This window comes from Meriones unguiculatus, assembly GCF_030254825.1.
Source record: "Meriones unguiculatus strain TT.TT164.6M chromosome 13 unlocalized genomic scaffold, Bangor_MerUng_6.1 Chr13_unordered_Scaffold_39, whole genome shotgun sequence".
NCBI lineage: Eukaryota > Metazoa > Chordata > Mammalia > Rodentia > Muridae > Meriones > Meriones unguiculatus.
Genome location: NW_026843648.1, coordinates 3,620,265 through 3,636,064, shown reverse-complemented (window position 1 = coordinate 3,636,064; position 15,800 = coordinate 3,620,265). Strand labels below are relative to the sequence as shown.

General features: G+C 43.5%; 1 protein-coding gene across 1 annotated transcript in view; it reads right to left on the bottom strand.

The window, feature by feature from the left end:
• LOC132651055 (zinc finger protein ZFP2-like) overlaps window positions 1-15,800 on the bottom strand; it is a gene marked incomplete at its 5' end in the record, with an annotated part of 52,726 nt that continues 36,926 nt past the window's right edge. The window contains one exon of the mRNA XM_060376365.1: window positions 1-104. Within this exon, the coding sequence (XP_060232348.1) occupies window positions 1-104 (104 nt within the window). The remainder of the gene's footprint in view (window positions 105-15,800) is intronic.

The window sequence follows — 15,800 nt, the reverse complement described above, 5'->3', positions numbered from 1 at the left end:
TTATGGCTTCTTTACAGTATGGGTTCTTTTATGTATTAGGAGATGACTGTTACATGAAAATCTTTTACCACACTGGTTGCATTCCCAAGGTTTCTCACGAGTGTGTGTTCTTTCTATCTATTAGGAAATGACAGTTACAGGCAAAGGTTTTATCATACTAATTACATTCATATGGATTCTTCCCAGTGTGCGATCTTTCATGCATTTGGAGAGGAGTATTACAAAAAATGATTTACCACATTGGTTGCATTTATAAGTTTTCTCTCCAGTATGGCAGGGACCAGGGCAAGTACCAGGACCAATATTCTTCCTGTTTCATTGTCTCCTAATTAATCTGCACGCCAGCAGAGGGTGCTGGCTCTGTGTTGTCACTGGTGGGTGGAAGAGAATCCTGGACTCTGGAAGAGCACCTGGTGCTCTTAACCTCTATGCAGTCCTAGTAGCAATCCCTCTCTGCTGCTGCTCTTCTTTTCATCCTTGTACCTTCTCATATGTCTTTTTGCCCTCTAGTGGTGACGGGAGGCATCTTCTCCATCCTTTCTCTCTGGAAGTATTGATGGTTTAATCAGCAGAGCCTGCAAGGCTGGTGGCCCCCAGGGAGAGCCCATGAGGGGGAGGCTTGGGCAGGTGACTCCAAGAAGTGACCATGCTTCCTCAGCATTGTTCCGGTTGGAACTCGGAACACAGTTGCCAGGTAACCAGACGCCAGCAGCAGCAACAGCTGCCTGGACAGACCAGCTCGTCCAGAGGAGCTGGAGAGAGGAGTCTGTTCTTCTGCTTCCAGACCTCCAAAGGCTTAGGTCTCTTGGAAGCCAACGGTGGTCGCCTGGGCCACTGCTGGAGACATGTGCTGCGCTCACTGACATGTTTCTGGCCTGTTCCTTCCTGGGAGACCAAGGTAACCAAGGCTGCCCTGCAGCAGGGAAGATTTCTGGTCCACCACCACCCCCGTCCACTATGGACGCAGCCTGAGAGAGTGTTCCTGTGGGGACACTGAGGGATGCTTATCATGTCCGCTTCCCGCTTCGGTGTAGGGAAAGGGGTCGTTAGAGCCCCTGGGGGTTTGCACACTTAGAGCCTCCCTCCTGCCCTGGTCCTACCTCATAGCGAATAGGAGTGAGCCTTCCTGCATGGCATCCCCATGCTCAGCAATGATGGCTTGGACTATGTGCAGCAGATGATTCCCTATTTGCCCGCGGCTGTGCAGAGGGAAGACAGGGTATCCCTCTGCTTCTTTCTGGCCCTTTATCCAAAGTTTGCCATCATATGGATGGTTCTGGACCTGATCCTGAAAAGGTAGAAGAGCAACAGCAGCCTGGACAGACCAGCCAGGGATCTAGCCAGCCCTCAGATCTTCTCCTGTTGTTTCCCAGGGCCCGTGCCCTGTGCCCTCACAGAACTGGACATCTGAGTCCCAGCAGCCTGGGACTCAGACTTTAAGGCCTGGCCCCTTAAAGTGACATGGCCAAACATGGGCGATTGAGGCTGGGGTGGGGCTGTAACAGGAGCCATTCACCTTCCCCAGGGAATGTCAGACACCACACTTTGTCATGCCCTGAGCGTCCTTTCCCCATTTATGTAAAGAATTCTGGACCCCATTTGCCGTGTTTGCTATGGATGAAGCCCCTAGCACCCCCAAACCCCACCCTGGGAAGATTCTAATAGTTCCTTCTAGATGTCTGGGTGGGTTGGAGACATGGGGCCTTAGAGGTGACACCCCCGTGGACTGTCAGGTATAGATTCTTCAGGTGGACCAGCAGACAAAGACATGAGTGGGCTTGGGATGGAGTGAGAGGTGAGTGAGTAGGGGCGTTTGGGGTCAGGGTGGAGGGCCAGTTTTGGCCAGGAGCCTCACCTTTGTGGTTCTCTCCCTAGGGACTGTCCCCGAGACCTCACCTGCTGGTAGAGGACAGAGGTTTCCCACTGGGCTCCTGGTATTTGAGCAGCAGAGGGAGGGACAGAAAAGGAAGGGACCTGGGGTATACCAATGCCTCCCCCCCTGCCGCAGCCACGAAGTGAGGCCAGGCTCCCAACACCATGTCCCTCTGCCCTGCTCTCACCCACAGTGCCGTCTTCTCGTTCTTGTCCCAGTGGCTGCAGAAATTCCCCCAGGATTTCTCTGGGGCCCCCAGACCTGGCCATCGTGAGACGGCTGCTGGACTATGCCAGGATGCATGTGCCCACTGTAGAGTTGGACTGCCAATCTGGGGAGATCCTCCGGTCAATGGATAAGCCCTAGATAAGCTGAAGCCCGAGAAGAAGGAGGAGAATTAGGAAGAGGATGAGGACCCGAGGGAGGCGCCTAGTGAGGTAGCAGCTGATTCCAACCCCGTGTCCCACAGGGGAAGTGTCCTGAAGCTCTGGCCAAGGAATCAGAGGAGGAAGACTGTCAAATCGACTGTCCTGCGGGTAGGAGAGGGGACTGTGCCTTCCCTGGCATGGAGAGGCCATCTTGGGTTAGCTCACCCCATTCTGCGTGCCTTCTCCCTTATCCCAGATGACGGCTCACCCCTTTCTTTGCTCAGATCCAGGGCTACTTGGGGTCTCAACTGCAGAGATGTCCATGCAAGACACCTTGGTGGCACAGGAGAAATGGAGCCTGGTTTTGGGGCAGATGCTAAGCCCGAAGAGGATGCTGAGATCCTGGATCCCATGGCTGCAGGATCCCCAGTCTTGCCAGAAGCTGGACCAGTGCAACCTCTTGCTTTAGCATCAGAGGACGCACAGGCCCTTGTGGACTTGGTGGATGAGCTACTGTTTCTCTCCACTTTAGTGCACTTGGGGGCACCCATTCCCCTGTCCCCGCTGCCCAAGGTAGACATATAGTTGGTACAATTGCTGGCTGAGCTGCACCCAACGCCTGCTCCCCTTAGAGAAAAGATTCCCTTAATTTTGTATATTTTTAAATTGCTGTTTTTCACTCTTGCGTTATTGTTGTTGGTTTCATATTATTATTTAAAACGTGTTGCTTGCTCAACTTAAGTGATGTATTCAGAGATGGGGCCTCCCCATCGGCCCACAGTGGGTGGCTTAGCCAAGGGGTATGGAGCCTGTTTTTGTCGAGAGTTTCCTGCGAGTTGGGCATGTGCATCCATCTATAGGAGATGGTGCCAGATGTGTAGTTGGTGCGCAGAGGGTCTACTGGGATAGATTGAGCCCCAGAAAAAAAAAAGCCCAACAGGGCCAGTGCTTGACAGCAGAATTTTGGGGCCACAGCTGGGCCAAGAGCTAGGCTCTGAGGACCAGGACCAGGAACAGTACCAGGACCCAGGTCTGTGGACACTATCCCTGAGGGGGAAAAACCCTATAATTTGAGATACAGAGTACATTTTGGGAGATAATTTAAATACATGATATTTCTACATAGCCATGCCTGTTTTAGAACTCATTCTTTGGAGCTGGGCATGGTGGCACACACCTGTAATCCCAGCACTCAGGGAAGAAGAGACTTGGATTTGAGGCAAGCCAGGTCTACAAAGTAAGTCTAGGACAGCAAAGACTACACAAGGAAATTCTGTCTAAAAAAGAAACAAATAAATGAACGAACAAACACAAAAGAGAGCTCACTGTGTGGACCAAGCTGACCATAATCTCAGAAAGATTAGGTTGCCATGGACTCCCAGGTCTAGGATGACAGGGATGCACCTCTGAGCAAAGCTAAGATATTTTTAATGACTTATTCTTGAATCAAGGAATGAAAAGATAAAATAAGATGTACACAGGTAACATTTTTTTCTTTTAATGAACAGTAATAAGTCTTCAAATTCTACATTTATTTACAATTGCAAAATCATTTCTGATGTTGTCAGTAAGTGGGTTTTCTCCTTTGCTTTAATTTCATCCATTGAAAATTGTTTGAGTATACATGTGCCATGAGAGGACAACTTATTGTTGTTTACTATTTGTTTACATCCCATATATGAGTTTTCAACATGAAACCCAAAGAGTCTTTTGACAAGTGAAAAAACCTGGCCCTTATTTTGATTTAAAAATGATTTATGTATGTACTGGTGTGTGAATTTGCAAATACAAAGGCCCAAGTATAGAAATATTAGAAAAATTCTATAGGAGTAATATTGGCTACCCAGAAATTGAGCTCAAATCATCAGGCTTAGAAACAACCAACTATGCTCACTGAGACAATTCTCTGACAATCACTTGTAGATCTGACACAGTGTTATGAACAAGTCTTTACTCCTAAGAATGAACTAACACATTCAAAAAAATGACAGCATTATATCATTTTAATTTGGATATAACATTTATTATTCCTTATATGACAATAGGTTTATAATCTGGATAGATGACAATAGTTTACTGATGTAATATTTCAATAAAGTTTATTTGAGTATCAATGAACTCAGTGGGGAATGTCTGTGGTAAACAAAACTGGCAACATGACTTTGAACATTGTAAAACAATGACCAAAGTAAACCCCACAAAGCTGTCACCAAGTCTTCACACATCTGTTATGGCCTAAGAACCCATAGTAACATTACACACACACAATATGCTTTTTGAAATAAATATCATTGCTGTTACATTATTTAGCACCTCTAGATAATTCTCTCAGAAGGCAGTACTTCAACATCATGTGTCATATAGTAAATAATGGAACCATGAAGGATGGAACATCAAACAGTACATACATATATATAGATATACATACAAACAGTCATACATACCTACATACACACGATTAAGCATTTTAACATTAATATTGGTAAAAATAGAACACATTAGGGAAACATCTTCCACCCTTGGACTTGTACTCAGAAGGGTGACATATGAGAATCAAGACTTCAATTGTAGCTTTGCCTAATTACTGACATACAAATCAGGCTTGAAAACAAACAACTTAAAGGTATTTGTGAAAATGAAAAACAAAAGCACCACACTTTCTCAGAGACCCTTCATTGAAAAGCATGATCACACCCTACCTGATATCAATAATCAATGGATCACATAGATGATGGAGATCCCATTCTATACTTTGCAGCAGAAAATACCTATCACCAAGTGTGATTAGATGCATAAGATCAACAGCAGCCACAGAAAGACTATAAGAATGACCTAATAAACTTCTGTGATTGGATTTAATACAAATACAGCAAACTTCAATAGCTACTCCATTGTTTCAAAATATAGAACACAACCACAACTGGTGACCTCCTCCATTACATTATAAGTGAACATCGTAAATAATTTACTTCATCCAAGGCCATGTTTCTTTTCATGATTAGATTCTTAGGGTGTACAGATATTAGCACGTTTATCCTATATTATATGCCTAATACCCACTTATGAGTGAGTATATACCCTGTGTGTCTTTCTGCTTCTAGGATATCTCACTCAGGATGATCTTTTCTAGATCCCACTATTTGCCTGCCAATTTCATGATTTCCTTATTTTTAAATGCTGAGTAGTATTCCCTTGTGTAAATGTACCACAATTTCTGTATCCATTCCTGAACTGAGTGGCACATGGGTGGTTTCTAGCTTCTGGCTATTACAAATAAAGCTGCTATAAACATGGTTGAGCAAATGTCCTTGTTGTATACTTGATCAAATTTTGAATATATGCCTAGGAGTGGTATAGCTGGATTTTGAGGTAGCACTATTCCTAATTTTCTGAGAAACTGACAGATTGATTTCCAAAGTGGTTGTACAAGTTTACATTACCACCAGAAGTGGAGGAGTGTTTCCCTCTCCACACATCCTCTCCAGCATGTGTTGTTACTTGAGTTTTTGATCTTATCCATTCTGATAGGTGTAATGTGATATCATGGATAATCTGATAGGTGTAATGTGATTTGCATTTCCCTGATGACTAAGGAAGTCTTTTAAGGAGACAGGAGTTCCACAAGGAGAGCAACAGATGAAAAAATACTGGGTACAGGGGTATTTTTAAGACTGATACTCCAACCAAAGACCATGCATGGAGATAACCTAGAACTTCTTCAACTCCTGCCCAGATATATTCCATTGTATCTCAGTCTCCAAGTGAGTTCCCTAGTAATGAGAACAGGAACTGTCTCTGATATGAACTCAGTGTCTGGCTCTTTGATCACCACCGCTTGAGGGGGGACATGTCACAGAGGAGGACAATTCTGCAGCCAGTTCTGATGAAATCTGATAGGCTAGGGTCAGATGGAAGTGGAGAAGGACCTACCCTATCAGTGAACTTGGGGACAGAAATGGGAGGAAGTTAGGAGTTTGGGTAAAGGAGGAGATGAAGGATGGAGCTACAGCATAGATACAATGTGAATAAACTGTAATTTACAAAAACAAATTTTTAAAAAGTGAAAAAAAAAAGAAACAACCTTCAGATACTAGAAGTTTTTTTGTTTATATTCCAGGATGTTGTTTTTTGTAAAGAGATTTTCTGTATGGCCTTGCCTGACCTGTCATACTTTCTAGACCAGGCAGGCCTTGAACTAACACAGATCCATTTCCTTCTGCCAGTCATAGTGCTAGTATTAGAGGCATTTGCCAACAATCCAGGCTTTGATTGTTTTAATTTAATTTAATGTTTGATTTTTGCAACATGATATCTCAGTGCATCATTGCCAGTCCAGGACTCTCTTTGTAAACGAGGCTGACCTTGAACTCACAGAGACCTACCTTCATCTGCCTCTCAAGTGCTGGGACTATGGATGTGTGTCACCATGCCTCGTAAGACTTTCTTATAGCCTTGTCACACTATGTGATTTCAGACATATCTAGCCACACATCTAGCCTGTTTTTTAAGACAAGGTTTCTCTCTGTAGCCATGCATGTCCTGGGCTTGCTTTGTAAACCAGGGTGATATTGAACTTACACAGTAGCATGCTTGTGTCTCCTGGAAAGACAGGATTCGAGATATGTGCCACAAACCCTGGCTCAGATTTTTTATTTCAATCAATCATATATATATATATATATATATATATGATTAAAACATAAATTAAAACATTATTTTGTTTTAATCATATATATACATATATATGATATATATGGATATGATTAAAACAAAATGTATATATAACATATTTATTAAATATATTGGTTTATATTACTATATTTAGTGAGTATATATTAATTATACATATGAATATTTTGGTATTTTGAGAGAGGGTTTCTCCTTTAAGCCCTGGCTATCTTGGACTAGATCTGTAGACCATCCTGACCTTGAACTCACAGAGACTGGCCTGATTCTGCCTGGCAGAGTGCTGGGATTAAAGGCCTATGCAAACTCTTAGTATTTAGGCACCTGCTTCTGGCTTTCCTAGCAACCTGTGATGTCATTATGTGTCGACAGCCAGGAAGGGCAGGCATGGTTACTTTGCTCCTTAAAAGAATCTTCCTGCCCAATTTGTCTCTCTCTTGGCCTCTCTTGTTCTCTTGCTATTGCCTTCTTGCCCTCTCCCCCTTCTCTGTTGGGGTGCCCCCTTCTCTCTCTTCCCTTATCATGTCCCACTCTCTCCTTCTCTGTCACTTTTCATCTCCATCTGAGAGCCAATCTGACAATGCAAACAACTGTAAAAGAAAAACAGCTGTGACTATTCCCATCCTTGAATTAAAGCCAGAGTCACGAAGCTCTCAAACGGTAGGATGAACTTCTCTGAGATAGCCTTGAATTGAAGCCAGAGGCAGATAGCTCTCAAAGGGCAGGATGAATTGCTCTGAGATAGTTTTTAAAAAATTAAGGGCAGGGTGAATTGTTTTGAGAAAACTCACAAATGGCCAAAAAACTGCAAACAACTAGCTGTAAACTATCTTCGTGCTATTCTTGCTGAACAATCAATGTATAGAGCAAAAGTGGCCAGATTTTTTAAGTATAAAATTCATGTGCTTTGCATACTAGGGGTCAGCTCCTGTCTTTGGAGGGGTGACCCAATCGTGATTGGAAAACAAACAAAAAAACAAAACAAACAAACAAACAAAAAAACTCTTGCTTTTGCATCAAGTTGTGGTCTGTGGAAGTTTCTGGGAAGGGCACGATCTCGAACTCCTGAGCTGTGAGACCCAAGGTCTTACATTTTTGGTGTGTTTGGCCAGGAAAGGGTGTGCCCCTTCCCCAACCCTCATCAGACTGAGCCTGGAGGTCGAACTCGGAACAGGTTAGTCTAATTTCTGTTTTGCTTTGCTTGTTTTTGTCTTACCAATCTGTTTCTCTTTAGGCTCCTATCTGGACCTTATTTTGGTCATCTGATCAGTCATTGCGATAGACAGATGTGTCAGAATATTGCTTGATTAAGAACTGGAGGACGCTCTAGTTTGGGAGGATCAGAATGACATGGTCCTTCTCTGTTCTGTTTTCTGTCAGAGATGGCTGCTGCCAGGCAGCCTGTCAGAGTTCTGTGGTACCACCCGCAAAGGGGTCCTCGTCTAATTGCCTGTCTTGTTCTCTTTGTCTCTATCATTGTTCGCTCTTTGACTTTCTTGATGGACTACTTTATTATGGGACAGACTGTGACTACATCCTTATCCCTCACCCTTGGTCATTTCTCGGAGGTGAGATATAAGGCACATAACCTTTCACATGAAGTTAAAAAGGAGAAATGTCAAACTTTCTGTTCCTTAGAGTGGCATACTTTTCAGATTGTATGGCCACACAAGAGAACCCTTCACCTTGACAAGATCCTTGCTGTCAAGATTAAGACCCTCCAGACTCCAGGAAGCCCTCTGTCTAAGGATCAGTGTGCATATTGCAAGGAGAAAGGACACTGGATCAAGGATTGTCCTAAAAGGAAGAAAAAGCCAGAAAAACCAAACACCCGAGCCCTGGAGACCTGGGTCCTAACCCTGAGTGATGACAGTGATTAGGGGGAGATGGGGTTCAGTCCCCCTCCCCGAGTTCAGGGTAATTGTTAAGGTGGAGGGGAAGCCAGTCCACTTCTTGGTGGATATTGGCACCCAGCATTCTGTTCTGTTACAAGACTTTGGAGCTAAAAAAGAGAAGAAATCATGGGTCCAAGAAGCCACTGGATGTAAACAATACTCATGGACTACCCGAAGAATGGTGGACCTTGGAGTGGGCCAGGTATCCCACTCATTCTTAGTTGTCACTGAATGCCCGTACCCGCTGTTAGGGTGAGATATCCTAACTAAGACAGAGTCCCATATCCATTTTAGACCAGATGGCCCACAGGTGACAGACAATAAAGGAGATCCCATTCATGTACTGACAATTCAACTGGAAGATGAATACAGCCTGTTTGAAAAAGTGGTAAGTCCAGAAAAAGACATTGACTGGTGGCTAAGAGACATCCCAGGGCATGGGCTGAAACGGCTGGCCTAGGAAAAGCAGAGAAACAGCCCCCAGTTTAGATAGAGCTGAAGCCTCAGGCTACCCTGATCGTGGTGCAGCAATATCTGATTTCTAAGGAAGCCCATGACTGGATCCGCCCTCACATACAATGGCTCCTTGACCTAGAGGTTCTCAAAAAGTGCCAATCTGCCTGGAATACTCTGTTGCTGCCAGTTCAGACGCCTGAGAGCAACGACTATCGACCTGTACAGGACTTGAGAGAAGTTAACAAACAGGTCACAGACTTACATCCTGCCGTGCCCAACCCGTATAACCTGTTGAGTTCCCTTTCCCCTGACAGGGTTTGGTATATTGTCCTGGATGCATTTTTTTTTCTCCAACTCAGCCCTACCAGCAAAGACATTTTTGCTTTTGAATGGAAAGGCCCAGACTCAGGGGTATCAGGCCAGCTTACATGGACTCGACTTCCTCAAGGGTTTAAAAATTCTTCTACTATATTTGATGAAGCCATACACTGGGACCTGGCCCCATTCTGGGCCACCAATCCCCAGGTAACTTTTCTCCAATATGTGGATGACATTCTATTAGCTGCAAATTATAAAGAAACCTGCCTTAAAGCCAACGACCAGCTGTTACAAGAGCTGGGTGACCTTGGCTATAGAGTATTGGCAAAAAAGTCCCAGCTCTGCAGGAAACAGGTCTGTTATCTGGTATATATATATTAAGAGATGGAAAGAAATGGCTATCAGAGGCTAGAAAAGAGACTGTATTTCATGTTCCCCCTCCACAGAATACTAAACAACTGAGGGAAATTTTAGGTACAGCAGGGTTTTGCCAGCTGTGGATTGCAGGATTTGCCAAGATGGCAGCCCATCTGTATGCCCTTACGAAGGGCAAAGACTCTTTCATCTGGGGAAAGGATGAACAAGCCACATTCGATAATATCAAACAAGCATTAATGTCGGCCCTAGCATTGGGACTCCCTGATGTAACCAAACCCTTCCATCTTTATGTGGCTAAGAAACAGGGAATGGCCAAGGAGTTGCTAACACAGAAAATTGGACCCTGGAAGAGACCGGTAGCCTATCTATCCAAAACGCTTGATTCAGTAGTGGCAATATGGCCAACCTGCCTTCGAATAATAGCAGTAGTGGTGGCACTAGTAAAAGATGCAGACAAACTGACTCTGGGACAGGACCTCACCATCTATGCTCCTCATGACCCTGAGAGTGTCATAAGGCAGCCACCTGATTGCTGGCTCACGAACACCTGCATGACACATTACCAGGCTTTGCTCTTGAATAATGATAGAGTCACCCTTGCCCTGGCTATGGAGCTAAACCCTGCCACCTTATTGCCCGATCCAGAAATCCAGCCCCTGGAGCATGACTGTTTGCACGTTCTAGCAGAGGAACAGGGATGGTGAAAGGACTTGAAAGATCAACCTCTTCCTGATGCTGAGGTGACATACTATATGGATAGGAGCAGTTTCTTTGGAGAATGGAAGAGAAAGGCAGAGGCAGAGGTGGTAGATGGACATAAGGTAATATGGGCCCAGGCATTGCCAGAAGGCACTTCTGTTCATCAAGCTGAATTGATTGCTTTAACCCAGGCATTAACTCTGGAAAAGCGCAAAAAGATAAACATCTACAGTGATAGTCGGTACGTCTTAAAAACAGCCCACGTGCACGGGGCCATCTATCATCAGACAGGCCTGCTAACATCAGCCGGTAAAGAGATAAAAAATAAAAATGAGATTCTGGCTTTGCTCAATGCCCTGTTGCTGCCTGACAAGGTAAGCATTATTCATTTCCCAGGACAGCAGAAGGGGACTTCCAGGGCAGCCAAGGGGAATAACATGGACCATCAGGAAGCTAAAGTAGCTGCTAGAGGAAACTCTGTCTCAGTGGTATTAACAACTGAACTGCCCAGAGAAGAATGAGTAAACTACTCAGAAAATGACTTAAAGTTAATATGGCAAAAATGGGATATTTAACACCGATGTGGGGGCATGGATTGACTCTAAAGGTAAGATCATTCTACCCCAGGAAGATGCTGAGAGACTGATAACTCAGATGCATAAGTGGACTTACTTGGGGGCAAGGAAATTGGCTGAAGTTGCCCTCCAATCCCCGTACCGAATACTAAACCTCACCATCCTGACTGAGAGAGTGACTAGGGCATGTGAACCTTGCCAGAGAGTAAACATAGGTAAGAATTTCCAGAGCCCAGGAAAGCGGCTGAGAGGAATTAGACCCAGAATGCATTGGGAGGTGGATTTCACTGAAATTAAACCAGACAGGTATGACAATAAATATCTCCTGGTTTTTTGTGGACACTTTTTCAGGATGGGTGGAAGCTTTTCCCACAAAGAAAGAAACCACCCTGGTCGTGACCAAAAGATTCTGGAAGACATTTTTCCTCAGTAAGGTATTCCAAAGCTAATTGGGTCAGACAATGGGCCAGCCTTCCTTGCTCAGGTAAACCAGGAGGTGGCCAGATTTCTGGGGCTTGATTGGAAGTTACATCATGCTTATAGACCCCAAATCTCAGGACAAGTAGAGAGAATAAATAGAACTCTAAAAGAGACTCTCACAAAATTGACAATGGAGACTGGGGGTGACTGGGTGGTGCTTCTTCCCTTGGCCCTCTTTAGAGTCAGAAATACTCACTCCCTACTAGGCTTAACTCCATTTGAATTACTATATGGGGTTCCTGCTCTCCTTTCTTGACTCTTCTTGGGGACCCTCTTGACATAACTAGTGGTAACTCTGACTTGTCCAGGCTAAAAGGACTGCAGTTTATGCAGAAAGAAATATGGAGCAAGGTTGGCAGTGCATATGCACCCGGGTCCTTGGAGGTGCCCCATCAGTTCCAGGTGGGAGATCTGGTATATGTGCAGTGACATGGCAGCCAGAATCTGGAACTTCAGTTGAAGGGTCCTTATTACATCCTGCTCACCACCCCAACTGCCGTCAAAGTAGAGAGCATCACAGCTTGGATCCATGTGTCACACGTTAAGCCTGCTCTTCATCAACCTGCAACACCTGGAAAGTCCAAGCCTACAGCAACCCACTAAAACTGAAACTCATCAGGGACAATAAACTCTCAGACCAGAACTCGCCTTTGTCAGGGAAAGTATAAGTGCAGTTCAGGTCCTGATGCTCCAGAAAGACTATCAACCTCTCCATGAGGTTGATCCACAATTTTAGGGTTAAAATTGAGGCAAAAGGGGGTGTGTGTGAGAGACCACCTGAGAATGAGAAAAACAACAGTGATTATTTGAATTGAAGTCAGGTGTAGATAACTCTTGAAGGAAAGGGTCAACTGTTCTGAGAACAACTATCTACAACCAGCTGTATACTATCTAAAACCAGGTGTAAACTATCTTCATGTTATTCTTGCTGAACAATCAATGTATAGAGCAAAAGTGGTTTGAATTTCAGGTATAAAACCCCGTCCTTTGCATATTTAGGGCTGTCTCCTGTCTTTGGAGGGGGGACCCTATAGAAATTGGAATAAAACTCTTGCTTTTGCCTCAAGTTGTGGTCTATGAGTGTTCCTGGGAAGGGCACAATACTGAGCTCTTGAGCAGTGAGACTCCAGGTCTTACAACATGAAACTAAAATGCTTTTGCAATCCATTCTTTAGGTGGTGGAGCAGCTTATAAAATGGGAAACCTCTTTTCAAGCTATACAACAGACAGGTTTAATTCTAGACCATTCAAAAAAGTCATAAAATGTAAACATGAACAAAAAAACAATCCAGAAAGATAATCCTCAGTGAGGTGTCCCAGAAGCAGAAAGACATACACGGTATACACTCACTTTTAAGTGGATGCTAGACCTATAAGATAGGATAAACAAACTAAAATCTGTACACCTAAAGAAGATAAATGAGAAAGAGGACCTAGGTTAAGATGATCAATCCTCACTTAGAAAGACCAATGGGATGGATATAGGCAAAAACAAGAAACAGGACAGAAGCCTGCTCCAGAGGACCAATGAAAGACTCTACCTAGCAGTGTACCAAAGCAGATGCTGAGACTCATATCCAAACCTTGGGCAGAGCACAGGGAATCATATGAAAGAAGGGGGAGTTAGTGTGACCTGGAGAGGACAGGAACTATACAAGGACCAAATATATCAGCACAGGGGTCTTTTATGAGACTTTCTCCAACCAAGGACCTTGTATGCATATAACCTAGCACCCCTGCTCAAATGTAGTCCATGTGAGCTCTGTATCCAAGTGGGTACCATACTAAGTGGAGCAGGGACTATTTCAGACATGAATTCAGTGGGTCACTCTTTGACCTCCCCCCTCCCAAGGGAGAATCAGACTGCTAGGCCACAGAGGAGGATATTTCAGCCAGTACTGAAGATACCTGATAAGCTAGGGTCAGTTGGAATAGGAGGAGGCCCTCCCCTATCAGTGGACTTAGAAAGGGGTAGGGAAGAGATGAGGGAAGGAGGGTAGGATAGGGAGGGAATGAGGGACTGGGATACAGCTGGGATACAAAGTTAATAAACTGTATCTAATATTGGAAAATAAAAATAAAAAAGTGGGACATATAACAAAGTTTCTAAAGATGAAACAAAATGCTGACAGTTATTTGTTTCTTTGAAAACAGGATTTTTTTCTGAATAATTTTGGCTGTCCTGGGCTCTCTTTATAGAACAGCCTGTGCTTGAACTCACAGAGATCCACCTACCTTTAACTTCCTGAGTGCTAGGAATGCAGGTGCTCACCAATAGCCCGAGCTGCTGACAGTTTATTTTGTTTTAGCATTTTATTTTTGTTGTTGTTTCATACACTACATCTGAACTGCAGTTTCCTCTTCCTACACTCCTCCCAGCCACAATCTATCCAACTCTACTCTGCCCAGCTCACCTCTCCTTCATCCACTTCTTTTTTTTCCATTCATTTTATTTTCAATGAAAAAAAAAATGTGATGGCATAGCAAGTTATAATAAAACTAGGAACAATCCCTCACCTCAGAATTGGTCAAAGCAATACATGAGGAGAGAATGTGTAGCTAAAGCAGGAAAAAGAGTCAGAGAAACCCCCATTCTCACTGTTGGAAGTCCCTCAGCGACATCAGGATAATAATCATAAGGTGTATGCCAACAACCTAGCTAACAAGACTCATAGAATGTTTATGTTTTTGTCTTTTCAGTCTCTGTGATCCCCTATGAGCCCAATTGACTCAGTGGGCCATGCTCTTGTTGTGTCCTTGATATCTCTGGTTCCTACAATACGTATTCCCTCATTTCTGGTGTTCCCCTGGATACATCACTGTGTTTGGCTGTGGGTCTCTGCATCTGGCCCCATCGGATGCTGGGTGATGTCTCTCTGATGACAACTGGGCTAGGCACTCATCTATGATTATAGCAGAGTATCTTTCATTGACATTTTTTTTGCCTGTCATGTTTAGAGATATCGTGTGTCTCTAGGCTATCTTGACTCTGGTTCATGGTCATCCAGGCAGTGTCAGGCATGGACTTCCCCTCATGGTGTGGGCCTCAATGTATTTTCTGGAGTGTATTTCATATTATTGGGATGGGGTTTTTGTTCTATTATCTTCTGTAGGGCTGTATGGCTGCATCTATACTGGGTATAGTAGTCTGGGTTGGCATCAGTGGTCTCTTAGTGTCTGCATGATATCCATCCAAGCCCTTCTGGCTTTCATAATCTCTGCTGAGAATTCTAGTGTGATTCTGATAGGTCTACTTATTATTTGAATGATGTTTTGGTATTAGCAGTGTCATGCATAGAACAGTTAATTTTCATGGTGTCATCCCCATATAAAATAGAATCTCAGTAACCTAAGAAAATGAAAAATGAACACACTTTAATGTGTGTTGAGGGAATTAAGACAAAGAAGGGACTAATTTGAGGTAAAAATAAACTATAAATAAATGCTGCAAAAAATTAAAATACTTGTAATTCAATTACGATATTTTAGAACATAACTGCATCAGAAAATTTAATTCCTAGTCCATCAATATACCCAAAAAGTTATGTAGCATTTTTACTTTGCATGATGATGAATATTTTTTCTATAACTCCTCAAATGTCGATTACTGTGGTTTAAGTGATTTCTGAATGAATTACACAACATTATTAAAAGCAGAAAATTTGGTAGTTCTATGTGAAAGATAATTATATGCATAGTTTATTTTCCCTCTAACTCTCTCTTTATAGGAAAGAATTTATGAGAATGTTTTACAATCTGTGAGTCAATTAATTCAACAGTGGAAGGATAAAAATGGAAAATCTGTGAGTCAATTAATTCAACAGTGGAAGGATAAAAATGGAGGAATCTATCAGTGGCTTAGTCCATGAGGCTGGTTGCCTCAACTCACCTTCATATACACGGAAATCGTCAAGAAGAAGGTTCTATAGTCAATGAAGAAATATACTTGCTACCAAAGCAAAAGGGAACATGCAAAGAGTAAAACATTCCTTCTTCTATGTCCTTGTATAGGTTTCCAGTAAGATGAGGCAAAGGTGAGTGGTTGGTTTTGCAGTATGAAGATACAGATTAA